This window comes from Uranotaenia lowii, chromosome 3, assembly GCF_029784155.1.
Source record: "Uranotaenia lowii strain MFRU-FL chromosome 3, ASM2978415v1, whole genome shotgun sequence".
Lineage (NCBI taxonomy): Eukaryota > Metazoa > Arthropoda > Insecta > Diptera > Culicidae > Uranotaenia > Uranotaenia lowii.
Window position 1 is genome coordinate 268,250,909 of NC_073693.1, and position 27,994 is coordinate 268,278,902.

General features: G+C 41.1%; 4 protein-coding genes and 1 long non-coding RNA gene across 5 annotated transcripts in view; 3 read left to right on the forward strand and 2 right to left on the reverse strand.

Moving 5' to 3' along the window:
* Window positions 1-9,804, forward strand: part of LOC129758218 (ATP-binding cassette sub-family C member 4-like) — a 38,784-nt gene extending 28,980 nt beyond the window's left edge. Inside the window, exons 6-11 of the mRNA XM_055755679.1 lie at window positions 837-2,033; window positions 2,090-2,314; window positions 2,432-3,071; window positions 3,132-3,362; window positions 3,417-4,110; window positions 9,309-9,804. Coding sequence (XP_055611654.1) covers window positions 837-2,033; window positions 2,090-2,314; window positions 2,432-3,071; window positions 3,132-3,362; window positions 3,417-4,110; window positions 9,309-9,627 — 3,306 coding nt within the window. The 3' untranslated portion in view covers window positions 9,628-9,804. The remainder of the gene's footprint in view (window positions 1-836; window positions 2,034-2,089; window positions 2,315-2,431; window positions 3,072-3,131; window positions 3,363-3,416; window positions 4,111-9,308) is intronic.
* LOC129758221 (uncharacterized) lies at window positions 9,715-11,542 on the reverse strand. Its single transcript, XM_055755685.1, has 4 exons — window positions 11,283-11,542; window positions 11,068-11,208; window positions 10,935-10,984; window positions 9,715-10,628 (listed from the first exon to the last, which is right to left on the reverse strand). Exons 1-4 carry the CDS (start codon window positions 11,426-11,428, stop codon window positions 9,784-9,786), a joined length of 1,182 nt encoding a protein of 393 aa, XP_055611660.1. The 5' UTR covers window positions 11,429-11,542; the 3' UTR covers window positions 9,715-9,783.
* An 11,424-nt stretch (window positions 11,543-22,966) lies between these two features.
* On the reverse strand, window positions 22,967-23,838 carry LOC129756641 (mediator of RNA polymerase II transcription subunit 22). The gene is made up of 3 exons (XM_055753562.1): window positions 23,614-23,838; window positions 23,370-23,471; window positions 22,967-23,300 (listed from the first exon to the last, which is right to left on the reverse strand). The coding sequence occupies exons 1-3, from the start codon at window positions 23,708-23,710 to the stop codon at window positions 23,083-23,085; spliced, it is 417 nt and encodes a 138-aa protein (XP_055609537.1). The 5' UTR covers window positions 23,711-23,838; the 3' UTR covers window positions 22,967-23,082.
* Window positions 23,500-24,915, forward strand: LOC129756642 (uncharacterized). Its single transcript, XR_008739505.1, has 4 exons — window positions 23,500-23,814; window positions 24,033-24,156; window positions 24,230-24,526; window positions 24,583-24,915. It is a non-coding gene; the product is annotated as an uncharacterized LOC129756642 (long non-coding RNA).
* Window positions 24,916-25,686: 771 nt separating this feature from the next.
* On the forward strand, window positions 25,687-27,688 carry LOC129754904 (WD repeat-containing protein 46-like). The gene is made up of 2 exons (XM_055751167.1): window positions 25,687-25,795; window positions 25,853-27,688. Exons 1-2 carry the CDS (start codon window positions 25,793-25,795, stop codon window positions 27,641-27,643), a joined length of 1,794 nt encoding a protein of 597 aa, XP_055607142.1. The 5' UTR covers window positions 25,687-25,792; the 3' UTR covers window positions 27,644-27,688.
* Window positions 27,689-27,994: the final 306 nt, after the last annotated feature.

Consider the following 27,994-nt stretch of genomic DNA (forward strand, 5'->3'; position numbering starts at 1 on the left):
GAATTCCTCATGGACACAGCTCGACCGATAAGGTCAAAGAGGTCTTTTCCTCAGACACCAACTTTTTTCTTCCCACTTCAATACGCGCACGCATTCGAAAGAACTGAGTTCAATAGTTCGCACTGCGGCCAACTTTTGCCGATCTATTTCCGCCCGTTTTGTCTTCCGGTACAACACTTTTACCCGTCACGATTCGCGGGTGACCAAAACGGTCTAACCCTTTTTGTCGAACCAAATATTCCCGAAATTGAACGCACGACCGATTTTTTTCACGCACTACCCACGATACTTATCTACCGTTCACGAGCCCCCCACTAACCATCACGAACCACAGTTTTCGGCTAATCATTCCGCCAAACCAGCAATGGTCACCACGTTCAGCTTTGTCGATCAGGTTAACTGCGGATTCTCCAGTTGCCTACACCACTCTTAAGGACCTGCTACGGGTCGATTCTCGAAAGCTATGGATTTTCACCCTTTATTAAAAGTTTCTAAGGAAATCTCAAGGAAAGCGCTAATTCCATCTTCGACACGTATGCCACAAGAATGGTGAAGTATCACTAATAAAACCTGTAAAACAAAGTTTATGAAAAATTTTAGAAAAAAATCATTTGACAACAAACAAATGTCATCGAGTGTCTTTTCACCAAAATCAGATAATTTACCTCACTGTTTAAAAGGTATTTTTTCCATTTTTACTTTTGGATAAAAACACAAATTTAATTAAACCCGTGTGATCAAAGTTCTATAGTTTGTTTCAGTTCATTTTTAACGGTCGCCATAGTCTCAGCTAGCGATATTGCTCTAGCTCATTATTTGTTTTTGTTTATTAACAGGCAATCCTCACGTGTTACCTCATCTGGCTGCAGGTTCAATGGGCAGCAGTGGTCGGTGTTCTGGGCCTGCTGCTGAAAACAATCCCAGTTCAAACCGGGCTCGGAAGGTTGCAGTCGGTGCTGCGGATGCGCGTTGCCGTCCGAACCGATCAGCGGGTCGGCATTATGAACGAGCTCATTCAAGGTATTCAGGTCATCAAGATGTACGCTTGGGAGAAACCTTTCCAAACGGTGGTATCGTTGGCTAGGAAAAAGGAAGTCCGTCAAATTCGGTGGGCCTCCTATATAAGAGGGATCTACTTGAGTACGATGATTTTTACTGAGAGATCGACTTTGTTCTTGGCGATAGTGGTGTGTTTCCTGGAAGGCCGAACGATTACAGCGGACATCGTCTTTCCGATGGCTCAATTTTTCAATATTTTACAACTGACGGCTGCCATTTTCTATCCCTTGGCTATAAGTCTCGGGGCCGAGGCTTTGGTATCGATGGATCGGGTCCAGGAGTTTTTGGAAATGGATGAACAGGATAAGAAGAATCCCGGACTCAGGAAGAATGAGATCGAAATCGTTAAAAGTTGTCCGGAAACGGTTGTAGAACTAACCAACGTTTCTGCCAGTTGGGAAGAGAATAAAGAAAAGACCCTGAAGGATATAACGCTCACAGCTAAAACTGGACATCTTATGGCAGTTGTTGGTCCAGTAGGATCTGGAAAAAGTTCACTGTTACAGTTATTGTTGGGTGAACTTCCTATTCAAAACGGCCAGGTCAACATCAACGGAGATATTTCCTATGGGTCCCAAGAACCCTGGCTTTTCACCGGCACCGTACGTAACAATATCCTTTTCGGTCTACCGTACGATCGAAAACGGTACCAGGAAGTGGTCAAACACTGTGCATTGCTAACCGATTTCGATCAGCTACCGGATGGAGACAAAACTATTGTAGGAGAACGTGGAGCTTCCCTATCCGGAGGTCAACGGGCTCGAGTTAATCTGGCACGGGCGGTTTACAAAAATGCTTCGATATTTTTGTTGGATGACCCTCTCAGTGCCGTGGATACGCACGTGGGCCGACATTTATTCGACGAAGTTATGGGTCCTCGGGGATACCTAGCCAAACAGCAGGCTACCAGGGTTTTGGTGACCCATCAAGTTCATTTCTTGAAGGAGGCCGATTGGATTGTGATTTTGGAACACGTAAGATATCTACTGATTATTTGAGTAACAGTTCTTTAAAGTTTTTTCGGTTACAGGGCAAGGTTCTATCCCAAGGCACGTACCAGGAACTGTCGAATAGTAATCTGGACTTTGGCAAACTTTTGGGCTCGATGGAAGCAAAAACCGAAAACATTGAGGAGGAAGAGTTGGAAGAGATTGCGGATGAAGAAATCCCGTTCATAGATGGCGCCAGGGCAGAAAGTTATCGATTGCTGAAAAGTGCTCAATCAATTCAGGGTCGAACGTCACTTTCTTGCGCGGTAAGTTTGCATTGAAGGCTCGTGTTAAAGTCATGATTAGGGATAGTAGGCTAACACAAACTTTTACTTAATACTACGAATTGGTGAAATACTAACCAAACTTATCTTTGCTCACAGTCAAGTATAGAGGAAAACCTCGGCCGTGCGACAGCAGAAGATCAAGCCGAGGGCACTCTGTCCTTCAAAGTTTGGACAACCTACTTCAGAGCCGGTGGAAACGTGCTGTTGCTACTATTCACATTGGTGGTGTTACTGTTTTCACAAGTGGTCATCAGTGGATCGGATTACTTTGTAACCTACTGGACCCGGCAGGAAGAGCGCCGGGTTAGGGACCTACCGGTGAGGTACTCCACGGAGGATTTGCTCATCAGTTATGGAGTCATCATTTTTGGGGTTATCTTCATAACCACCTTCCGAGGGTATCTCTTCTTCAACATCTGCATGCGGGCTTCGAGAACGCTTCATGATCGCATGTTTGCTAAAATTTTGGCGGCACCGATGCGATTCTTCGACACGAATCCTTCGGGACGAATCTTGAATCGGTTTTCCAAGGATATGGGAGCCATCGATGAGTTGCTTCCCAAAGCGATTATGGATGCTGTCCAAGTACTGTTGATTATGGTTGGTATTCTGGTGGTTATCGCGATCATGAACCCGATTTTGCTACTTGCTTTACTGGGGGCAGTTATCCTGTTCGCTGCCATTTTGAAGCTGTACCTTCGACCAGCACAGGATTTGAAGCGGTTGGAAGGCATAAGTACGTATTACTTTTAACACTTATTAAAGACTTTTTTTTAACCATTTTAAAATATTACAGCACGTAGTCCAGTATTCTCTCACCTTTCGGCGACTCTATCCGGTCTCTCAACCATTCGAGCCAGTGCGGCTCAGAAAAAGATAAGCCAAGAATTCGACGCCCTACAGAACGTTCATTCGGCGGTGTGGCAGCTGACCATGTCCAGTAACGCCGCACTTGGACTTTGGCTCGATTGCGTGAGCACCGGATTTGTTGCTTGCGTAGCGTTCAGTTTTATCGCTCTTCATGAAGGTAAAAAATTTCAAAAATTTTACTGAAAACGGCTAATTTTAAACTTTTACGTAGACATCCTCAGTGCCAACGTCGGTTTGGCCATCTCCCAGGCAATGATCCTCACCGGAATGGTTCAGTACGGAATACGTCAGACGGCGGAGTCCATTCAGCAAATGACATCGGTGGAACGAATTATGCAGTATACGGAAATTCCTTCGGAGAAAGCTCCTCCCAAAATACCACCAAAAGACTGGCCCTGGAAGGGACAGCTAGAATTCCGTAACATGTCGCTCCGGTACGATGTTGATGGGGCCCCAGTGCTCAAAAACTTGGACCTGACAATCGAGCCAACTTGGAAGGTGGGAATAGTTGGTCGAACGGGAGCTGGCAAGTCTTCGCTAATTGGTGCTCTCTTCCGGTTGGCTCCAATCGAAGGAAAAATCCTGGTGGATGGAATCGATACCGGCGTTGTGTGCCTCGAATCTCTACGGTCGAAGATCTCCATCATCCCGCAGGATCCGGTGCTGTTCAGTGCCACCATTCGATACAATTTGGATCCCTTCAACCTGTACGATGACGACTGTATTTGGCGAGCAATCAACGAGGTCGAGCTCAAGTCGGCCATCAATGGGCTGGACTATATGGTGACTGAAAGTGGTACCAACTTCAGCGTTGGGCAGCGTCAGTTGATTTGTTTAGCGAGAGCCATACTCCGAAATAACAAAATATTGGTGCTGGATGAAGCAACCGCTAATGTGGATCCTCAGTAAGTATCATGATTTATTGATTATGCTTGAAAAATGAGCGATACTTTGTTATTAGTATAACCATATAACTTTTAAATGCAAATGGTTAAAATTGAGGGAAATTTTGTCAAAACTAGTTTAGAGTGTGAAAATCGCTTGTGATATCTTTCTTGCACAACTTTATTTAGCTACTCTTTCTTTAAATCTTTTTGTTTTTGACATGTTTTTGGCCAAAGTTTCTGCGGGTTTTGTGGGATTTCCAGCTTTGACACAAAAACAGTCTGTTTTTTATTCATATTTGCTACATTCAGTCAAGAATGTTGATTTTAACGTCGTTTTTCGCGCGATAGCTTTTAAAATTGATTGCATTGGGCTTTTCCCGGAACCAGACTGATCAAGGCAAAGGTAGATGGAAAGCAGTGCGATTTCGGGTGAACTGTCGAGTTCATTCGAATCGCGCAGGTGGCTTCGACAAGGCGATGGTCTACCTTCCATGATGTTCAACGTGGCGCAAGAAGGTGTTATTCGACGAGAGGTGCTCGAAATACGGTGGGCAATTTTTAACAGATCTGCTTTGCCGACGACATTGGTATAGTCAGCAGATTATCTGCGGCGGTGGAGGAGATCTATCGCAAAATGAAACGCGAAGCAGAAGGATTGGGTTGATGATTAATACGTCCAAGACGGAGTACATGCTGGCCTGCGTATCCGAGAACGAGCGAGCCCGCTTGTAACAAGGTCACGATCGACGGCGATGAGCTGGAGGTAGTCAAACACTTTGTCTATCTCGGCACACTGGTGACCGCAGACAATGACACCAGCCGTGATATCCGGCGGGGAGTTATTAGAAGAAGCCGTGTCTTCTATGGATTCTACAAGCAACTGCGATAGAGAAGACTCAGCCCTCGCACGAAGTGTAACCTGTATATGAAGCTCATTAGACCGGTTGTTCTCAACGGGCACGAGACATGGATATTGCTCGAGGAGGACCTGTGTACACTCGGAGTATTCGAGCGATGGTAAGAACCATCTTTGGCAGCGTACAGGAGAACGGAGTGTGGAGGCGAAGGATGAGCCACGAGCTCGCGCGACTCTACGGCGAACCCAGTATCCAGAAAGTGATGGAGGCTGAACGGATAAGTACGATGGGCAGAACATGTTGCATGAATGCCGGACGACTGTCCTGCGAAACAGGTGTTTGCTGCCAGTCCGATAGGAATGAGACGAGTAGGGGCGCAACGAGCGAGGTTGTTAGATTAAGTGGAGCGTGATCTGGCGTATGTGGGATGCCCCAGAAGTTGGAGAACGGTTGGCATGGACCGAGTGAATCGAAGAAATATTGTTCATCAGGTTATGTCGCGAGACGGAACACCAAATAAATTAAAAAAAGCATTGGGCTGAACGCAGAACAGATCGATTGCTAGGATAAGCCGTAATTCAGTTCGCAAAGCCCGGAAACGTTACTTTAAGGAGAAATCCGATCAAAACAAATCGATCTTATCTCGTTTAGAAGTTGAGTACTCAGCCCTGCGAAATACTGCCTTTAAACGATACATATCAAACATCGAACGCAACGTTAAACAAGATTCATCTAGCTTTTGGAAGTTCATGAACAGTCGCCGCCTTAAAAATACGGTTCCATCTTCTGTATCGTTTCATGGGTGCACCTCGAGCAGTATAAGAGAATCAGCTGATTTGTTTGCTGAATTTTTCAGCAGCGTATACAGCACCTCAACTCCTGACTGTGCTGATACCTATTTTCGAAATCTGCCGAACTACGACGTCAGGCTACCGCAACCTCTATTTACCGATCAGGAGGTGCTAAACGTTCTCAGTACGCTTGATCCGTCGAAAGGTCCAGGTCCAGATGGAATTCCATCTTCGTTGGTTTCGAGAATAGCTGTTTCGCTTGCAACACCGCTTTGTCTAATTTTTAACCGATCCATCTCAGAAGGAGTTTTTCCTAGCCGTTGGAAAATCGCTTCAATTTCTCCAATTCATAAGTCTGGAAATGCTCATCGTGTGGAGAATTACCGGCCAATTTCAATCCTCTGCTGTTTTTCAAAAGTGCTTGAAGTTTTGATGTACGAAAGGCTCTATTCAGCAGCTACACCGTTACTTGCCGAAGTCCAGCACGGGTTTATCCGGAAAAGATCGACGTTGACCAACTTGATGTGCTATGCCAGTGAATTGTATGCTGCAACTGAGAAAAGACTGCAAGTGGACTCAATATATGTCGACTTTGCCAAAGCCTTCGATAAAGTGCCGCATATGGTCGTGATGGAGAAACTTAAGCGCTACGGTTTCCCAGAATGGGCAACCAAATGGTTGCATTCATATTTGTTACATCGTCATGGCTTTATAAATATTCGTGGAACTCATTCTACTAGTTTCGATATGCCGTCTGGTGTTCCACAGGGAAGTCACTTAGGACCGCTTATCTTTGTGATTTTCATTAACGATCTAGCAACTTTCCTTCAATCGCCAAAACTACTGTTCGCAGATGATTTGAAAATCTACAGGATCATTGACTCGAGAGTGGACTGTGCTGCGCTTCAAGAAGACATCAATAGACTACACGCATGGTGTGGAAAACTTGGGATGGAGGTAAACGCCGATAAATGCAAGTGTATCAGCTTTTTTAGAACCAGAACCTCCGTGGTCTTCGAATACGCTTTTGGTGGCACTCCGCTTGAAAGAGTTGTCACCATTAAGGATCTAGGAGTAACCTTTGATCAGAAGCTCTCGTTTAATCAGCACATCGCGACAACAACAGCTAAGGCCTTTGCTATGCTTGGATTCCTGCGACGAAATACTTTGAGCTTTGAGGACCCATACGCTCTCAAGACAGTGTTCTGCTCTTTAGTACGAAGTGTCTTGGAATATGCGGCACCAGTCTGGGCACCCTACCACTCTGTTCATATCGAACGGATCGAACGAATTCAGAAAAAAATTCTTCGTTATGCACTGCGTCGACTGCCCTGGCGAGACCCCGTAAGGCTACCGCCTTACCCACAAAGGTGCGCACTTCTGTCTCTATCGTCTCTGAGTCAAAGAAGAACATATTTGCAGCGAATGTTTGTATACGATATCCTGACGAACACTGTTGACTGTCCACAATTGCTCCAAAGCTTGAGTTTGCACGCCCCAGCACGTCGTTTGCGCAACCAAACCACCTTCTGGCTACCTAGAAGCAGAACAGTTTTTGGACAAAACCACCCGCTTAATCGATGTTGTCAGGTCTTCAACGATGTGTCATACTTGTTTGACTTTAATGTATCAAAATCAATGTTTAAATGTGCAATCCGTGACGTTCCCTAGCTTTAACGTAACTTTAATTTAAACATAAGTTAGTTTTAACACTCGGTCTGTATGACAGCAGTCAAAGACTTAAATAAATAAATAAGAATAAGCAGACTGTTGAAGCTGTCGGCTATTGACGAATATAGGTCTGCCTTTTCTGAACCCGCCTGAGTAGCGTCATGCCGTTCTTGGTTTTGTTAAAGGGAGGTATTAGATGATAAATGAAAATGAAGTGACGCCTAGCCTGCGGTACGGTAGGGAGGTCTCAAAGGCCGGATGTCAGCCGTTGTAGGACAGCTCTGAGTAATGAAGGTGAAGCCATGTTCTGAAACCTAACGTCGAAAACTGGTTTATTAGAAAACACGAATACACACTGTGCTACTAAATGACGCCTTTCATAGCTGATCACGAATACTTCACTATATACCAGTATTGATCTGAAAACTTGGCTACTTTTCCCGACTTGACACAAATAAGACATCTGAACACGAGCTGTTCAGCTGTTCAACGTTTAAGGAAGCACACTCCAACGTACTTGTCGCCTCCGGCAGGATCCGTTACAACACTCGATAATGTGATGCAGAGGATGTGGATCAGGCAAACGCTCCGATCGCGGATAGCGATGGGTTGGCCCACGGTTGAATACTCTATCACCGGGGAGCAATTGAGCAGAGTGCGTCGATTTTCGCGGCTGAAGCTACAAGGCACCATCTACAAGTCATAGGTGGAAACGGAAACCCTTTGGTACGGCGCAAGCAATGGTAGGATTTCTTCATCGTCGGAGAGCATCGGAGTAGTAGCGTCTCCTATTATTGCAGTTGTGAACTGACTTCTCCGCTATGGACATCGTATGGAGAGGGGATACTTTTTTGGCTTTGAATACGCTCGGATTAGATGGTTCTCAACACGAGTTGAGTCGGTGTTGGTCACGAATCATCCGAGTCGAAACCTAAAGTCCCGATGTGACAGGCTTAAGACAAGACTAACTTACTCTAGATCGAAACACGACGAGTAGAAGATCAGATCTCGACATATTATGAGGAGATATTGAAACTTTAGTCGGTGAAGGCAGTTTTTTTCCTGGAATTTACTACACCGTGGCATTCTTCCTTTTTCCTATCTTTCTTGTTGTTAAGTTGTGTCGAATTGTTTCCAGGTTCGGCACGTATGTCCGGCAATAGAGTGAACAATTAATTCTGACGGAAGTCAAGTCCAGATTTGGTAGGACAGCTATCTGTTACGGTACATAAGCCCGGCTTTCAAGGGAACAGGTTGTCCTGATCAGCGTTGCCAACCTTCCAGATTTTCTCTGGATCTTCCAGACTTTTTGGGCTTTTGCCAGACATTTTTTTAGGTTTCCAGACTTCCAGACTTCCAGACTTTTGTCATTTCTTCCAGACATTTCCAGACTTTTGAGTTTCGACATGAATTTTCTGACAAAACAATAAAAATTCAAAATTTTCGTTGCAAAATGGTAGGAAATGATTTGAATTAGTAATTGAGGAGTGAGGAATGCCACGAAAATGGAAGTAAAACAGGAAGTAAAGCATAAAACGTATTACCACCGACATCACCACAGTCTCAGGCATTGATAGTGTATGCTTATTATGAAGTAATGAATTGAAGATTTAGTTAGGTAAAGGCAGAGGTCGTTGAGGGTACGCTGAAAAAGGATTTGTCCATGAGTTGAAACACTTCTGGCACGATTATCATTTTTTGTCAAAGCACTTCCAGCTTAGAAGACTAGTCAATAACCACTTGACCGACTGTGATGACTTTTATTCATGTAAAAATACACTACAAACTATTTTCACCCAAAATTTTATCAATTTAAACCACGCAAGTGTTACATTTTTTTTAAGAACAATGATTATAATTTATGAAAAATAAAATAAAATCTCTTTTTATCCTTCAGAACCGACGCCCTTATTCAGAAAACGATCCGTGAAAAGTTCAAACAGTGCACGGTCCTCACCGTCGCCCATCGGCTGCACACGGTCATGGATTCGGACCGGATCCTGGTGATGGAAGCTGGGGAGGCACGTGAATTCGATGCACCACATGTGCTGCTGCAGCAGGAAGGAGGCATCCTGCGGGATATGGTGGAAGCAACGGGCCCAGCCGAATCGGAATCTCTCAAGACCATCGCCTCGGATACGTACGCTCGGATGGATCAAAGCAGACACTTCCCGAATGGACTGCCCAACCCGTGGCGATTTAGCAAGGAAGAGTAGGGAAAGCAACTGTTAGTTAGAAGTGTGTTCATAGAATTAGGTCGATAAGCCAAATCGTGAAGTGCCCAGGGACAATGCAGTTTTACAACCACAAACTCATACAGTAATTTTATGATATTTTATATGGCATCTTTAGTATTTGTACAAAAGAACAACTCAAACAGTTTCTTCAACCGGTTCCGGCTTTTTCTTTTTACCGAAACAACTGAAACCTCCTCCGGCCGCTTTCTTTGCTTCTTTGAGGTCTTCTTTGGTGACTTGAGTTCCTCGAATTTTCTTTTTGAACTTCGGTGGGAAGGTGATGCTTTCCCAGGACGTTTGCTCCTGCAATTGCAGCGCTCGACGTCGTTTGATTGCTTGGTCGCGAGCTATCTTCAAGTGTTCCACGCAATTGTGAGGTGTCGGCTGTCTCCAGATTGGCTCCGGTTTTGTAATGCAGCATGGACAGCACATTGCCATGCAAGCTTTTCTTCTTCTTCTAGCTTTGATTTTGTTTTGTGCTGCTTTCTGCTCTTGCAGGGCTTTTTGCTCTTCCTGTTTCATTCGCTTTTGTCGTTGTTTTATCATTTTGTCTCTTTCCTTGCGATATTGGTCATTTTTGGAAGGCTTCTTTCGACAGCTACAGGAATCTCGCTTTTGACTTTCTCTACTACGAGTTCTCCTCTCACGCTTGGCCCTTTGCTTTTCCATATACTCTATATCTCTCTTCCTTAACCGGTAGACAGGCTCTTTCGTTTCCTCTTGCTTTCGGCAGCAACTACTTAGTCCACCTCCACCGGTTTTCTTTTTCTTATTGACGAACCGTTTGGGGCCGACCGGAAGTGGCGTGCACTCACCGTGGGGATCATACTTTGCGCACTCACATACATCCTGCTTGCCACGAGCAGCCGTTTTGGCGCCGAAGTCCTGGCAACGGGTGGCTACATGAACGTGCCGGCAGCCATGATTGAAACGATGCTTCGGGCCGGATGCTTTGCAACCATAGCTTGTTGCTAGCGGTTCTGAAAATGATATTCGGGATCAAATAACCTCGCTAAGGTTCAAATACAATTCGAAATGTACTGAAACTAAACTTGATCGGAAATTTGAACTCGAAATTGTAACACTTTTTCTGAATTGATGTTTCTCATTCAGGATAATTGTAAAAATTAATTCCGGAGCTTTTCTTTTCAATTCTGATTTTTTTTTGCTTTCTAAAAAAAATCAATTCTAATTTTGAACCTGATGTCCAACTGAAGTATGAATAATATCCTGCTGAAATGGTATTTTTCTTATCCTCTCTAGGCCTTTTTACTTTCTTTACTTACTTGTGATAGCTTTCTTTGTTTTAGGTTTCTTAGGTTCTTGATAAGCAGGGCTGCAGTAAGTTAAAAAAAATAATACATATCGATGAAAAAGAAACAAAATTTTGTAGCGAAGTTTTACGAAGTATGTACTCACAACTTCTGAGAGATGTATTCCTTGAAAACCTTCACATACGGACCACCTTGGAAACATTCGTTTCTAGGCACAGCCACAAAGGCAGCATCCTCGTGGATTTCGTTAATCGAGCGGAGCAATTCACCGAACAGTGTGTACACCCTGAGTAAAAGATCAATAATTTCCTCATTAAGACACTTTAAATTCACACATAAACCCAAACAAAAAATTCTTACACATAACCATTGTAGTAATGCAGCCTGTTAATCCGTTCTACGATCTGGTTTTCTTCCAGCTTCTGTCGATCAATCAGAACCCGGTACGGAGGCTTGAAAGGTTGCCCATTGGTGAAAAAATAAATGGGGAATTTGGATTTCGACATTACGTGATTAATTTAGAGGGGGATGGAGGGAAAAGCTAACAACAACGAAAGTCACTGCATCGTTTTTCAATTTTTTTACTCCCTATCATCCGGGGTCCAATGGGTTCTTTGATGAGAAAGATTTCTTCATACAAGTGACAGAATTTTAAACATGTTTTATAGCAATGGAATGTGGGAGATGGCACTGATTTTGTGTTGGATATTTATTAGTAAATAAATTAATTTACAAATTATTATAAAACGTTCGAAACCATATATCTGACATAGAAGCGGAAGCACGTGTAAACCCCAAACAATTTCTTATGCATTCTCATTTTTTTTTCATCTGATATCACGCCACACTGTATTTTTTAAGTAACACGTCTGATGATCGGGTTGAGAAACTATTGACAGCAGTACACGAGGAATAAAATAATTTTAAGCATCAATGAAGAAAATTAAACATGTTTTAACCAGGGTCATTAGAACATAATGTAGGAACATAACCTCGGTTTTGACCTTAACTGACAGCAAAAACATGGAATTTGGCTTAACCAATTGAGAAACAGCATTTTCGTCAACGTCACACTTTTTTCTTGAATTCAAGATAATTTTTGAAACGATTGATCTATAACAACTATTACAAGTTTTAGATTGTATTGTTATCAAAAGGCGATGGAAGCAGGAAGCTACCTTACCACTCATTTAGAAAAACCCATAAAATAAAAAGTGATATAAAATTTTATCTTACTTGTGATAATGCTAAACCACCTCGGTAACTCGTCAGCGGTTCTATCGCCTTTAGGTTAAAACTTAAAACTAATTCATGAATTATTTGGATAACAGAATGCAAAGAACAAAGTATGTTTCATCTTATTCGAGTACAAAAAGAGAATTTAGGTGTCCCCAAGGAAACTTATTGGGTCCCTGTTTTTTTATATTGTACATTAATGACTTGAAAAATGTTACCGTCTTTTCGTTTAAAGGATAACGACGAAATTTAAGAGAAAACTATAGACAAGGCTGCTAATTGTCAGTTAATTCTGTTCGATCCTGACCATCTGCTAGTAGCCTTTGTCAACAAATGAATATTAAAGTCGTTTACGAATAGAATGACCAAGTCAAGCAACAATCTAAGTATGTACACACTAACAGCGTTTTTGTTTATGAGCATAAGCCACCTACACAGCAAAAAAATTCTAAAAGTACACGGAATCTAAAAAACGAGTGATCTATTTTTTCTTGAGTGTAATTGCAAAAAGATGTAATTTTAAACTCCTTTTGATGTAATATTAGACTTTTTTCAAAAATAGGATAGAAATAAACTGTTTTGATGTAATTTTACATTGCGTCGTGCAAAAATCAACCGGTCAATGAAATTTATGTCACAAACCGTGTAAATGTAGATCTGTTTGATTTAAAATTGAATGCAAATATTTAACTTCTGCCTTTTTATATTTCGTTAGTTTGCGCACAAAGTAAACAAGTCGAAAAATTATTCGGAAACGAGTGGATCAAAGGCGTAGCTACCTACAGCAGCACTTCTAGAGTCTTTTAAAGTCGTAAGTATACGTGAAATGAAGAATGCGGTTGAAACTGACTAGTTTTTTCTCCATTACAGCAAGGTCAGATTTTTTCGCAGAGGCTGATATTTATCCGGACAAACTTTTGTCAGATCAATTCAAGTGTCCAAATGCTGACCGAAAGATCGTGATGTCCCGGAACCATTCGAGGATACTGATGACGCTGAACTTTGAAAACATCCCCGTCCTGGGAATCATCGGATGCAACAACAATTCCAGCTTGACGCTTTCCGTGATGGTGTTTTAATTTTCAGTTTTGTAAATAAATGTGAATTAAAAATAATACGTGTGGGCGTATTCATTCAAAGACAAAAGCAAAAACCTGAATATTAAGCAAAAATATCAATATTTACGATAAAAAATTTTAAAATTTACATCCCTGTGTATTTTTACACGACGGCTTTTGTGATCCGATCTCGTGCATTGGTTTCAATCTAAATTTACACGCCTCAAAAATTACATCCTGGAAAAAAATAAACCGTGATAGAATTTTACATCGAAATCGATGTTCCGTTTTCGTGCATCGTTTTCGATCTAAATTTACACGAATTTTTCTTGCTGTGTAGTTCTCCACGAGTTCTGCACTAACTGCTGTCATTGTGTTCCTTTATTTATTCAGAAGTCCATCAGTTTTGCGCGAAATTTGAACCTTAAGCAAGTGCAAGAACCCATAGAATTTGTGTTGAGGGTGAGCATGATGGTGAGTGTAGCAAATTTACAGGTACATAAATATGTTTGCATCGTCCAGGGTGACGATTTTGTTTGTTTATGTAGAACAAGTTTGCTACTATGCCAGTTTAAAAAAAAGAAAACGTTATCCTCCTGAAATGCGGGACGAAATTTCTACGAGTGTGTACAGGTACGTCCTGTATTACGGGCGAAAATTTACGGTTAATGGCCTTACTCACCTTCGTCTCTTGGGAGCTTGGACCTAAGTTCCACTGGTTCGTCCTCGACGATACCCACGGAAGTGATCATTTCCCCATAATCATTAGAATCCAACACCCCTCCCTACAAGTTTCAACCAGACCAAAATTGAAATTTATTTATTTATTTATTTATTATTAAATCAACAGATCATATATTGATCCAAATGATATTTTAAAATTAAAAACTAACAACAAATACAAATCTACACTGAACTTAGAACACTAAGAATTCTTCTTCGGAATAAAACCTTCGAAACGTCAAAATCAAAATGTTCTGAGAAGCGGTTAAAAGTCTTGATGACGCCAATTATTGCAGAGTTGGCCCCGTAATTGTTTAGTCTAACAGGAACGAAGAGCTGAAGATCCCGATTCCTCAAACCACGAGGTCGGACGCTAAGTGGAAGAACTTCCAAAAGTGCAGGAGAGTCGATTCTTGATGAAAGCAGATCAGCGACGAAAGAAGCACGAGTGGCGGTCCTGCGGGCTTGCAGCGTGTCGATGTCGATCAGGCGGCAGCGGCTTTCGTAGCTGGGAAGTCGAAAAGGGTCTTGCCAGTTTAAGTGTCGAAGGGCATACCTCAAAAAACGTCGTTGGATGGCTTCGATGCGATCAGAGCCGTTTTGTTAATATGGGCACCAAACCGCAGAAGCATATTCGAGGATCGATCGAACCAGACTGCAGTAAAGACTCTTCAGGCAGTAGATGTACTTAAAGTCCTTCGTCATGCGGAAAAGAAGACCCAGGCTTCTGGAGGCTTTGTCAACGATATAGTTGGTGTGGTTCTTAAAATCCAGCCGCGCGTCGAGGATCACACCAAGATCTTTAACGTGTTGAGCTCGAGAAATTGCATCGTTTCCAAGGAAATAAACGGCTGAGAGCGGGCGTCGTTTGCGGGAAAATGATATTACTACACATTTATCACGGTTTAAAGGTAGGCGATTGGCATCACACCAGGAGGCAAAGAGGTTAAACTGGTTCTGCAGGAAGTTCACATCCTCGGAGCCATTGATAGAGTAGTACAGTTTCAAGTCGTCGGCATACGCCAATTTTGGTCCATCGAGGAGTTGCAGCACGTCATTGAAGTAAATTAGGAATACTAACGGCCCTAAGTGACTTCCCTGAGGCACGCCTGATGAAGCTGAGAACTGCCTGGAAAAATAGTTACCCGTACGAACTGTCAATTTACGTCCCGTAAGGTAACTGCGGAACCAGCCAATGAGAGATCCACAAAATCCTAAACGCGTTGAGATTTGTCCAATCGAAGCAATCGATGGGACAAATAACAACATACACATAATAAATAAACAATCAAATATGTAATCATAGGGATGGTTTTCCTATAAATATGATGTTAGGATAGTAAATAAAGTATTCCAAGTTCTACAGTGTGAGATCGAATCCCGGTCACGGCATACATAGTACACTTTCGGTGGGTTGGTGGTTTTAGCATTTGTAAGATGCTAGCCATCATATCCTCGAAAGATGTACGCTTAGAGTTAAGAAAAAAGGAATCTCTTCGAGGAAACATCATGTTTCATTGAGATCCTGTATGTGTTTGTGTTCGTTTTTCAAGTACAGATCTCTCCTTTCCATTGCTCTAGTGCTGCACAACAGGTTATGGGCCCAGCACTAGTGGAAAGGAGGAGAAGCGGAATCAAAAGTGGACAGTCATCCAGCCAGGAAGCCGATGGAAGGACAACGAGCCGAAGCCAAGGGAAGTCAACGAGCCGGGAACCGTGGAAGGTTGTAGGACCAGGAGCCATCTGGAAGGTCGACAAGCCAGGAAAACGGTGGTCGTCGGACAGGTGCCAAGGAAGGTCGTTGGGCCGAATCCATTGCGAGTTGACCGGAATCCATAGGAAGGTCGGCGAGTCGGGAGCCAGAGGTGGTCTTCGTGCCATTGGTGAGGCCTCGGACCGGAGCCACTGGGAGGTCGTCGGACCGGTGCCATGGAAGGTCGAAGGGCTGGGACTAAAATGCGATGGAGAAAGTTTCGAGACACAGGAAGAGTGCTGAGACCAGAGCCATGGAAGGTAGTCGGGCCAGAGCCATTGGGAGGTCGTCGTGCCAGATCCCGGTGGAGGTCGTCGAACTGGAGCCATGGAAGGTCATCGAGTTGCAACAGGGGCGAGAGCGTGTTCCAGTGCGTGCGTTGAAGAGAAGTAGCCCTATCTTCAGGAGAAGCCGGCGGAGGCAGTTAAAAGACTGCGAATGTGTATGTTGAGGAGGAGTGTTGAGATTTGTCCAATCGAAGCAATCGATGGGACAAATAACAACATACACATAATAAATAAACAATCAAATATGTAATCATAGGGATGGTTTTCCTATAAATATGATGTTAGGATAGTAAATAAAGTATTCCAAGTTCTACCAGCAAGTAGTACAGATCTCTCCTTTCCATTGCTCTAGTGCTGCACAACAAAATGCAAAGAAACCAACTGACTTGAATATCAACTGGAAATAGACATGCAATTTTCCATACGCCAACCAAACTGCATACCATCTTTCCAAAATATTGATCGAATCCATCGAGAAGCACAAACCCCGGCAAAAATGCCGTCCCATGTTGCGGTCCAGAGGTCAAAGATGCCATTAAACTACGTCGTAAAAAACTTCGTGCTCTGAAACGCCTTCCCCCTTTTCACCCTATAGTAAATCAATAGCCCTCGATGAATACAAATCAGCCAACTCCCTAGCCAAACGAGAAGTAAGGATTGCCAAAGCAGCCTACTGGCAACAGTTCACGAGTGAAATTCACCCCAGTACCTCTGCTAGCGTCCTTTGGTCCAAAATTAAAACCCTGAATGGCAACTCTCGAAAAGATCCATATCATCTTCTACTACACAACCAATACAACAATGACCCTTTAACCCTAGCCAACTCTTTCTGTAATCATTTCTCCTCCATCTCTTTCTCTTCCCATTCCCAATCTACCGAATTTCCCCCAACATCAAACTACAATAACCTTCATTACAACAGCCCACTCACCTATGAAGAACTGGAGTTTGCACTCTCCAAAGTCAAAGGACTTTCCGCAGACCCTGACGATTTAGGTTACCCCCTGCTTAGGAACTTCTTCTTTCTGGCCAAAAAAACATTTTTTTAAATATTATCTCTTTCATTGAAAATTGGATTTCGTGCAATGTTTTGCAGTCGCAGTTATCCGTACAAAGGTTGACTGAAAAGTGGTTAGCGTGTAGAACTCCGACAGATATTACACTGATTTGACAGGTCGCACGAATGCACGAGTTCGCACAAATATCGCAGTCATGAGTGCGCAGTCCAATTTAGTGCGCTGCGATTAATACTAAACCAAAACTGGTCAAATGGAGAACTTCCGAAAGATGGAATATAGGCCTGGTAATCCCGATACGCAAACCCTCACTTAGTAGATAGCTACCGACCGATTACCCTCCTCGATTGCTCCGGCAAAATTATGGGAAGGATAGTCAATCGACGCCTCAATACTACCCTGGATAAACAAAAGCTCCTCGACTCACGACAGTTTGCCTTCCGCGCCGGCAGATCAGTAGACGACTACTTTGATGATCTCGGATTTATTCTGACCACTACCTTAAATCAAAAACACCACGTCGAGGCCCTTTCACTCGACTTATCGAAGGCCTTCGATCGAGTCGATCGCACAGCCATTCTCAACCAAAACGTCAACTGGAACATTGGCGGCCGAACGAACCTATACATAAAAAAATTTCCTGTCCCAAATATACATCCATGTCCTTATAAACGGTGTGCGCTCTCATATCCGACCTGCTCCGGGCGGCGTTCCCCAAGGCTCGTTCATAGCACTAGTCTTGTTTCTAATTGTCATTAACACCCTATTCGAAACAATACCCGACAACATAAAAACCTCAATATACTCCGACGACATCCTCTTATTATCTATCTCCCCTTTCCCCATTATGGCCCGGAGAAGACTTCAACATGCGGTGGACCGATTCGCCAAGTGGGCCCCTAAAATGGGCTTCCAATTCTCCCTCAAAAAGTCTACCTTTCTTCACCTCGCCCCTCATAGGAAGAAAATAAAAAAAAACTGCAACCCCTTACGATGTCGAGCGAAACCACCCCACTGGCCCGTTCCACCCGCCTACTGGTCGTATGGATCGATGACGTATGGGCGTATGGGCGTATGGATCGATGAACATCCTTTGTCATCTAAACAATATCCGTAAAAATGCCGTCAACTAAATCCATATCCTCCGTATTCTGTCTCTTTAGTTCAGAAGCCTACGTCATGTTTGATGCCGTTCAGAAGTCTACCACCACAGACATCTTTTCAGACTCAGCCATTGTTCTCTCTGCATTGGTGGCTGGCAACATAAAACACCCCTAGATTCAATTTATATTTAATCTAGCTTCCAGTAAAAACATCACACTCTGCTGGAAAGCCGGCTCCAAAATAACTCACTTGAACCATTAAAAACCAGAGGAAGCATATCCTTACCTCCTGTCTCCAATACCATAACCTTAAGATATCCTGTTCCCTCTCACCAAACCTCCGACAAACATTATCCAACTACCCTGAAGAAGAAAAGAAAATTATATCCTCCCTCCACAAATCAAAACTCCTTCATAAAATATAAAAAAACTCCTCTTTTCGTTCAAAACAAAAAATTAAGCAAAAAAAAACCAAAAAAAAAAAACAAATAGTACCTACAGAAAAAAAAAACGTGACACGACACCACCAATGGCGATGAATAAACCAATTGGTTTAAAATCCCAAAAAAGCTCTTAAACGGTTTTTTACACACTTTTTCGCAATCAGCACAGTGTTTTCACACGGTTTTCGCAATTAAATGAAGTGTAAAAGTGAGATGTGAGACGTGACTTCTCTCTTTTGACTTCGCAGGTCTCACTTCTCACTTTTACGTCTCACTTCTCACGTTTCATTTGTCAAGTCTCACTCCTCATGTCTCATGACTCACATCGCACTCCTCAAGGATCAGATCTGAGGTCTCAATTCCCGTTTTTCATCTCCCATGTTTCAGAAAAAAAATCTCTTATCTCAGGTTCTATGTTATAAGAACATTATTATTATTGATTATTATTGATCAGGGTTGCCAGAAATTTTTCGTTTTGAAATTCCGAAGTTGTTCCCTGTTGGAAATGATGATTTTTTGGTATTTATTATGCTCGTTTTTCAATATAAAGTACACGCAGAAAAATAGAAATTAGTTTCAAAGGAAAGTGCCGCAAAAACAAAGGATTTTTTCCTTTGATTTTGGGACAAATAAAAATTCCTTTGACTCAAATGCATTTTCTTTTGTTTCGAAGAAATGCTTTCCTTTGAATCAAAACTTTTTCTTTGTTCCAAATAATTAAATGCTTTTGATTCAAAAACCTTTTCGTTCAGTTTTATGAAATTTGTCTTTATTCTTACGGTATTTGGGTTTCAATTTAAAAGTATTTGTTTTTCAAATCTATTTTTGGTTTCTAAAAATTCTAGTACTACATAATAGTTTTTATCCTATTAGAAATAAAAAGAAATCAATTATAATAAAAACATTTTATTTCTCTTAAAGTACATCATTTAGATTATCGATTTTCCACAGGAAGTTCTTGATTTCTTGGTTCATCTGTAAATAAAGAAGAGAACACATAATACGGTTTATTATGAAGCTTTAAAAAAACGACATTAAGCTAAATAAGGCAATTAAAAAAATTTAAAATCATTTGCATACATTGCATGAAAAGTACTTACTGGACGATGTTAGTTGGCGGACAATTCCATCCGAACAACTGATGAAGGGTTTCGGCGCCAGATGTTGAGTCTTCTAGGATCGGCCCGAAGCTATTGCAACCGCATAGTTGGAGGACCGGAACATTCGGTATACAGTTACCTCTTCCAATTAGTTTGATGAATGATTGCCCTGAAAAATTTTGTTACTTAGACGGTTTATTTGAAATTAAATTAATTTTGAAAAACCTACCTAAGAGTTCACAGTCGTTTGTCCTCTCAAAGCTGTCGAAAATTTCCTACGCTGGGTACGTCTTGTGATTTCGGTGCTGGCTGGTGGTTGCGCGGCAGGAAGATTCCGGAGAAAAGAAATAGGTCTGACTGGTTGTCGGAAAAGCTTCTCGCCGACCCGTGTTTCGACAGTTTGACGAAAAAATACTTTGGTTCAAAAGAAAATTCATCTAAATCAATGAATTTTTACTTTGATTCTGAGTTAATAAAAAATTCTTTGAATTCAAATTAAATATTTTGATTTAAAAATTCGGAACATTGGTTTTATGGGAAAAAAATTCGGTTCAATATAAAACTTACTTGAATCAAGGAAATTGGATTTTGTTTCAATGTACACAAGGTTTTTGAATCAAAGATGTATTTTTTTTAGTTCAATGGTACTACTTTTCGCTGCGTGTAAGTGCTCAGTTTTGTAGAATGAAGTTTAATCATAAAATTTATAACATGAGTTATGCTTCTAAGAGTAGCACATTCTCGACAAGCGACAAAACGAGATTTTTCGTATTTGCTCCGCAATGTGTTAAGTCTTACTTGTAATGTATCTGAGCACATGTCTTGAGTGTTAGATCTCATGTCTCAGGTTCCAAGGTATCATTTCTCATGTCTTATGTCTCTTATCTCATACCTCGTATCTCATGTCACATATCTCAGGTCTCATATATCAAGGTCGCATGTTTTAGGTCTCACTTCTCATGTTTCTTTCCTTATGCCTCAAGTCTTAAGTCTCATGTCTCATGTCTCAAGGTATCAAGTATCAAGGTGTTAAGCATCAAGGTCTCAAGCCTTAGGTCTTAGGTGACATTTATCAGGTCTATGGTTCCATTTTCATGTCTCGTTTCTAATGTCTCATGACTCATATGCCAAATGTAAAGGGCGAACACGAAATTATTGCGACACATTTGACAGGGCATAACTTTTTTACCATTGGATAAAAATCAGCCAAATTTTGCACACTTTCTCATTGATGTGTATTGTTTTCATGCTGTCAAACTCGAAGTCGTGTTTTTCGATTCAACGAAAATAAAGGTGAACCAACGCGAGTCGAGAGAACCAGTCGCACCAGCAGTTGGGAAAAATGTTGAACATCCACCATTCAATCGTCTCCAGAGTATTGTAGCGGTTCCAAAAGCGGTTGACATTGAACCACGGCAAAGGAGCTGGAAGAAAACCGGGACCGGAGAACATAAAGACGGAGGGAAAGGTGAAGCGGATGATTGGAGCAAATCCCAACGTCTCAAGCCGTGATTTGGCTAAAAAGACCGGCATGTCACAGAGATACGTCCAGAATGCAAAGAAGAGAGCTGGACTACATAAATACAAGGTAAAGAACTTCCCAAACTGTGCTGAGCGGCAACAATCGACGGCTAAAACTCGGGCACGGAAGCTCTACGAGAAGATGCTGACAAAATATGGTTTCTGTGTGATGGACGACGAAATGTATATTGAAGTCGATTTTAAGCAAATTCCGGGGTTGGAGTTTTTCACCGGCAAGAGCAAGTTCGATGTGGACGACAAATTTAAGAAGAAGAAAATGTCAAAGTTCGCCTCCAAATACCTCGTTTGGCAGGCCATCTGCTCTTGCGGACTGAGAAGTGAGCCTTTCGTGACGAAGAGCACAGTAAACGGCGAGATCTACAAATCTGAGTGCCTCGAGAAGCGCCTTTTTCCGTTCTTGCAGCAGCACGACGAAGCTCCGCTATTTTGGCCAGATTTGGCATCATGCCAATATTCTAAAAGTGTCCTGAAGTGGTATGAGGCCAATTCTGTCCATTTTGTTCCAAAGGACATGAACCCGCTAAACGGTTTGGAGCTGCATCCGGAGCAGTACTGGGAACTAATGAAGCTTTTCTATATATTTTTGTAGTAAATATATGAATAAAACTGGGCCCGAGGAAAACCACCCTATGTTCCAGTGAGAGATGTGCTGGCTGTGATAGACTTGGACTACATGTTCGAAATATATCTTTTCCTAAAAGCTATTGATCTTCGTCTATAACTCTTTTTATTTTCGCATTTCCCTATCTATCTTCTATCTTTTCTTCAAAAAGTGAACTAGATATAAGCACACAATTGTTATCAAACAAAACGAGTTTAGCTCCTTAAAGCCTAAAGGTATGAGCCGTTTCAAATAAAGAAATTACAAAAAAAAAAAAAATATGAATAAAACTACCCTAAAATTTTTGTTTGATTCGAAAGATTATAAGAAAATTGGCATGACATTTTCGGTGTCGCAATAATTTCGTGTTGGCCCTTAAGTTACCAATTCAATCCTTCATAGCTTCGAAGGTGCTCACCATAGTGTCAATCTGAAAACAGATCTGAAAAAATCCAGACTCATTCGGTACACATCATACAAGAAAGAATAATCAGTTGGTAGCAGGTTAACAGAGATATTCTATTTGTGCCATGACAACTGGTGATTGTGTTCTGATTAACCTGTTAATTTTCATGAGTCGTAAATAATTACGACCCGAAAACATTGAATTGTGATAATCAAGGTTTGGCCGGTTTAAATCAGGCTATTTGCGCATAATAGCAAATTAAAGATGAAGAATAAGTGAACACATTTCAATGTTTTAGGTACACTACACCCTTCTTACTTCCCTTCCACCTGGAATGTTTTAACCATAATTTTAAAAAACGAGTCGAATTGAATTCAAAAATTGTGTTCGAAAAAAGTGTATAATTTTTTTTGTAAATAAATTTGAATCCGTGGACTTGACGAAATTTTCAGCGATGCATACTGCCTAGCAATGTAATGCCTACATGTGCAAAATTTTGTGGCGAACTTTCAAGTGGTTTTTTAAAAAGCGTATAAGTATGCATAAGTTTAATGAAAAAAAAATACCCGCGTGTAAATCAGTGTTCAAAACAGTTTTTGGATAAAATATCCTGTGAAACTTCCTGAAAACACGTTTTTTTAAACAAAGTTTCAGGAAAATAGTACTGCTGTAAGTAGTTCCGGTGATAATCAGGGTAAAACGTCTTATTCCTATACTTAATCAAAACAAAAAATAAATGATTGTTCTTTCAATTTCTACAAAGGAACAAATCAAAGTTTATGGATAAATAATAATATTGAATCATTTCAGTCTCCCAATCGCGACAACTTTCGCAAACACATATGATAAATCACGCATACGAACCTTAGCTTCCTGCACACTTCACCACACTTTACTTATAGATACTAGTGTAGTACTCCTCCTCCAGATCGTACAGATCCGCCGCCATATCGTCCCGCACGGCCATCAGCTTGTTGTCCCGATCCATCTGAGTGCTCCGATACAGCTGCGAGCTTGTACAGATGGCATCGTTCACCGAGTGGAAATCGTTCAGTATCAGGTACTGTTTGATGTCCGAAACAAGCTTCATCAGCGATTCTCCTGCGCGGACTGAGTAAAAATACGTTTATGACATTTTTTTTTCTTTAAACGAGTTAAAACAAAGCTTGTTTTAATTACCTATATTGGAAGCGCGGACTTGCATTTCATAGGTGTCCTGTTCGCATTGTGTCATTTTGGATAGTTGTGTTTCGTTTTCCCCTTTGGCAAGACGAACGATTTCTGGAGAATAAATTAAGGTAAATGTAAAGCTTCAACCAGCGCACTTGAAACGCTTTGAATGAGGCATTCTTTAATAAATGCAACCGAATTAAAAAATTAAATAGTTGATAACAAACTGTGAAAAGAAAAAAAAAAACCTCACCTTCGAAATTTTCCAGCATACTCCGGACATCTTCCTTTAGCCGAGTGTTGTATGACTTCAGGAGTGCTTCCTTCGACTGTGTAAGGTTGCGCTGCATGTTGAAGATTGATCAAGGGCTTCGAGGTCAATTAATCACTCGAGAAATGTAGAAAAACCAATGAAAAAGACCAATTTTTGATAACTTGTGGCTTGCGGCTAGCGGTAAATATTGTTTGTTTACATTCACGCTCATTTTTTTCTAAACATTTTTTTCTTGAAGAACTTCTGAATTTGTTATTTTTCAACCATACTCAATTGTTGAATTTTAACCATTTCTGAAGTTCCAATCGAAATCGCAGAAAACGGTTAAATTCAATCAGGAAAAAGTTTCTCTGCTGTAGTTTTTTTAAACGTTTCGGAAGTGTTTGCACCTTTTGCAGCGCACGAAGTATTCGGGCTTGATTTCTTCCTTCTCAACCCGCTGATTTCGAACTGAAGAATCGAGTGATTGAGGAGAAGATCCGAGAGGCCATCGCAGATCCGGTGGAACAAATATGAACACAGGTAAGGAAAATTGAATGCCGACAACATAACCTGAAATCCATTCTGAACATGACGATCAAAAATTCCCTTTCAGATCGGGTGTGGCAACGGGGGCAACTGGAAATAATAATATCCGAGAACAATAAAAAAAAGGTCCGTCTCAGCTGTAGAAAAATGCTGCTCAGCAAGGCTCATCGAAAAACGTCTGGAACTTTTCATCACCTACAGCTCAGCAGAAGTCAAATTGAGAAGGGATCTGGCTACAGGGTTCCGGTCGGCATACTGATCACCGTAGAGAGGGCCACCAACAAAAATAGACTGGCGGATCCATGTCCATTATCAATCTTGTCATGATCATTTTCTAAGAGGTGAGGTTCCAGGTGTTGGTTAGGTAATTCGTCAGTTTATGATTCTTGGTGTCGTATTGAATACCGTTCTAAATTCCAGATAGATAATCCGTCTCGATATAAACAAAGCAACGCCAGCTTCTATTAGTCCTGGAGTTCTGGATCTGTTCCATGAACTGGCTATGTAAGTATGGGAAGAGCTGTTCCGGAAAATTTTCAACGGAAGTACGAGGGCGAAGCGAGCTATGATTATTTTGAACTTGGAGTAAAAACATCGATTTACATTTTCGCCAACATCCCTCCTAAATGGGAATTTCAGATCGAACCACGATGCAAAGGAAACCATTTCGAACGAAATTTAATTGTTATTGCGTCTCAACATGTATTATCAGAATCAATTGTGTATATTACGTTTCATGTTTCCCATGCTTAATAAAACATATAAATTTGATAACATTTCTAAAAGAAGATTTCGCGATATGATTTAAATTTAATGAGAAAACATTCGTTTTATTCCTTAAATATTGAACCTGGCTCCCTTTGTTCTAAAAACGGTTATTTTTCAACCATTTTCGCATGCGAGAGCATGTTTGAAAAATAACCATAATGCAAGTTCTCCTTGAAATCTCATTTTATGAGTTTTCAGTGAAAACTCATAAAATGACTTAACCCACAAAACTGCCATTATGGTTATTTTTCAAACATTAATGGTTCAACAGGGCCGAGCGTGAATTCGACACCCACGCAGATTATAAAATTCGAGCAGTTTCAAGAAACACCCAAAAAAATTGAACGTTGATGTTTGTAAAATGAGGAAATTCAATAAAAATTGTATTCCTCAAAATATTAATAACTCAATTATTTAAATTATGCTTAACATAAAAATATATAGAGAAAGCTTTTATTGGCAGTAATGATTTCAAAAACAAACAGTTTAGGCAGCATATTCACTTAAATAAGGTATATAGATGTTTGTAGTAATCAAATTATAAAGCCCATTATTTTTCTCAATAAAATTCTTTTCATTTCTTAATAAAGTCATCGAAATTAAATTTCTATTCAAATATTAAAATTAAAATTAAAACTTGTACTAAAATGGTTTTCAATTTTTTAGAACATAAACCAGATCGTTTTTTATTCCAGTGTATAAATCTGCTCGAATTTACAGAAACGTCAAATTAAAAAAAAACCCAAAAAAACCCTTTAAAAATGTAAACAAAACAGCATGGTCGAACAGTGTTTTGGACAGTTTCTATTATTTTCTTAATTCTTATTGAAATCAGTCACATAGATCTTCGAAAATCCTAAAAATGGTAACTATAAGCCTAGTTGTGTTATAATTTCATAAAAATAAACATCCCATTCTTCAGGGTAAAGAAACGAAACGCTATTTCGATGACGGCGCCGGCGAGGATGGAAAAACAAAAATTAAAAAGGAACGAAACAAATTTGGACGGGAAGAAGATGTGGCAAAAATCAAAAAAGAAATCAAGGACTGCAAAACGGACATCGATGGATTGGACATGAAAGTAATCCGGGTCAACGATAAGAAAACCCATCATGATTACTGGGGCATCAAGAAAAGTAAAAACAGGAAGAAACTTCTAGAAGTTCCCGTTGATCCCGATGCACTCCAGAGACATTCCAGGGGAAAGGGTCTCAGCTTATCCGGTGTTAAATCGGAGTTTCAAAAAATTCGACAGAAACGTAATGAGATCAATATTGAGTTTGCTGCTGAACAGGCCGCTAGGGCCGAGGTTTTGCTGAACGAGGAGGAGGGTTATTTGGAAGTCGATGATGATGAGGAAACTATGGAAGTTAGTCAAGCAGAAATTGTCGACAATGTGGACATTACAACGGCCGCAAAACATTTTAACTTACAGTTAGATTTCGGTCCTTATAGAATGAGATATACTCGAAACGGAGCAAACTTGCTTTTAGGCGGAAAGAAGGGTCATGTGGCTGCTTTCAATTGGGTTAAGAAATCTTTGCTCTGTGAAATGAATGTAATGGAATCGGTGCACGATGTGACCTGGCTTATGAATCAGACTATGTTTGCTGTAGCACAGAAAAATTGGGTGCACGTGTACGATGGCAAAGGTACAGAACTACACTGCATCAAGGCTATGAACAGAGTTAGCAGGATGGAATATCTTCCGTACCATTTCCTGCTGAACACTGCCAATGAAGATGGTTTCTTGACGTGGATGGACGTTTCCATTGGTCAAAAGGTTGCGAACTACAATGCACGGATGGGTAAAATCAGTATGATGTGTCAAAATCCTTGGAATGCAACGACCTGTATTGGGAATGCTAAAGGAGTAGTCTCAATGTGGTCTCCCACACTTCGAGAACCCTTGGCCAAGATGCTTTGCCATTCGATGCCACTCACTGCTATCGCAGTCGATCCAACTGGTACCAATTTAGCAACGGCCGGTCTTGATCGTACCATCAAAATCTGGGACATACGACGATTAGAGGGACCTACTGCTACATACAATCTACAAACCGCTGCCTCTGGAATAGATCTATCTCAAAAAGGTCTCATGGCGATCTCCATGGGCAATATTTGTGAAGTTTACAAAAAACCGTCCCTCATTCAGAAGAACGTTAAACCATACCTAAGGCAAAGAGCCCCTTCAACGATTTCCAACTTCCGATTCTGTCCTTATGAGGACATCCTAGGAATAGCGACAGCCTCCGGTTTCACCTCAATGATCGTTCCTGGTTCCGGTGAGCCCAACTTCGACACCCTGGAAGCTAATCCATTCCAAACCCTGTCGCAACGTCGCGAAGAAGAAGTCCACCAGCTGTTGGAGAAAATACCATACGAGTTCATCACCCTCAATCCGGCCCAGATCGGCGAAGTGGATGTCCCAACGATGAAAACACGCATGGAAGCAAAGGTCAAACTGCTGACCATGAAACCACCGAAAATCAACTTTGAACCACGCACCAAAAATCGGATGTCCAAGGCTAAACGCATCAAGAACAAACAAATCGTCAAGGACACGATGCGAAAGGAGGCGATCAAAAGTATCCAGGAGGCAAAGGAATCGCTCAAGCGTCAGGAGGAGCAACAGGAATCGCCTGACTTCATACCGTTGGAATCGAACAGCGTGCTGGATCGGTTCCGGGAGAAGAAAAAAGGCAAAAAATAATGTATCATAAAAGTTTCTGAAAAATATATTAACTTTTTTCCAAAATTGAGTTTTGTCATTCCAAAAGAAAATTTAGAAAATATAAAGTCAATTTTTTTCTTGAAATACTTTGTCTTATTGCTGCGCGTTTCACTTATTCTAAAAATTCTTAAATGGTCAGCATTGAATAAATCAATTATAATCAAATTTGAATGATATTTTATTTAATGTGCCTAAAATTAACAAAATTAGTTTCGATATTTACATAAAATTATTTTCGTATATGTACATTTCTTATCAAATATTCTTTCCTATTTTCCTGTTCAAGCAATCAAATGGTAAAATAAAAATAAATTTGTTTCTTTTTTTTTG

Excerpts from the sequence above, each read along its gene's own strand:
- LOC129758221 (XM_055755685.1), bottom strand. The coding sequence starts at position 11,428 with ATGTCGAAATCCAAATTCCCCATTTATTTTTTCACCAATGGGCAACCT. Across the intron at positions 11,209-11,282 it reads CATTACTACAATGGTTATGT|GGTGTACACACTGTTCGGTG; the intron begins GTAAGAATTTTT and ends TCTTTTACTCAG. Across the intron at positions 10,629-10,934 it reads AACAAAGAAAGCTATCACAA|AACCGCTAGCAACAAGCTAT; the intron begins GTAAGTAAAGAA and ends TATCATTTTCAG.
- LOC129756641 (XM_055753562.1), bottom strand. The coding sequence starts at position 23,710 with ATGCAGCGCAACCTTACACAGTCGAAGGAAGCACTCCTGAAGTCATAC. Across the intron at positions 23,472-23,613 it reads TATGCTGGAAAATTTCGAAG|AAATCGTTCGTCTTGCCAAA; the intron begins GTGAGGTTTTTT and ends TTTATTCTCCAG. Across the intron at positions 23,301-23,369 it reads AGTCCGCGCTTCCAATATAG|TCCGCGCAGGAGAATCGCTG; the intron begins GTAATTAAAACA and ends ATTTTTACTCAG.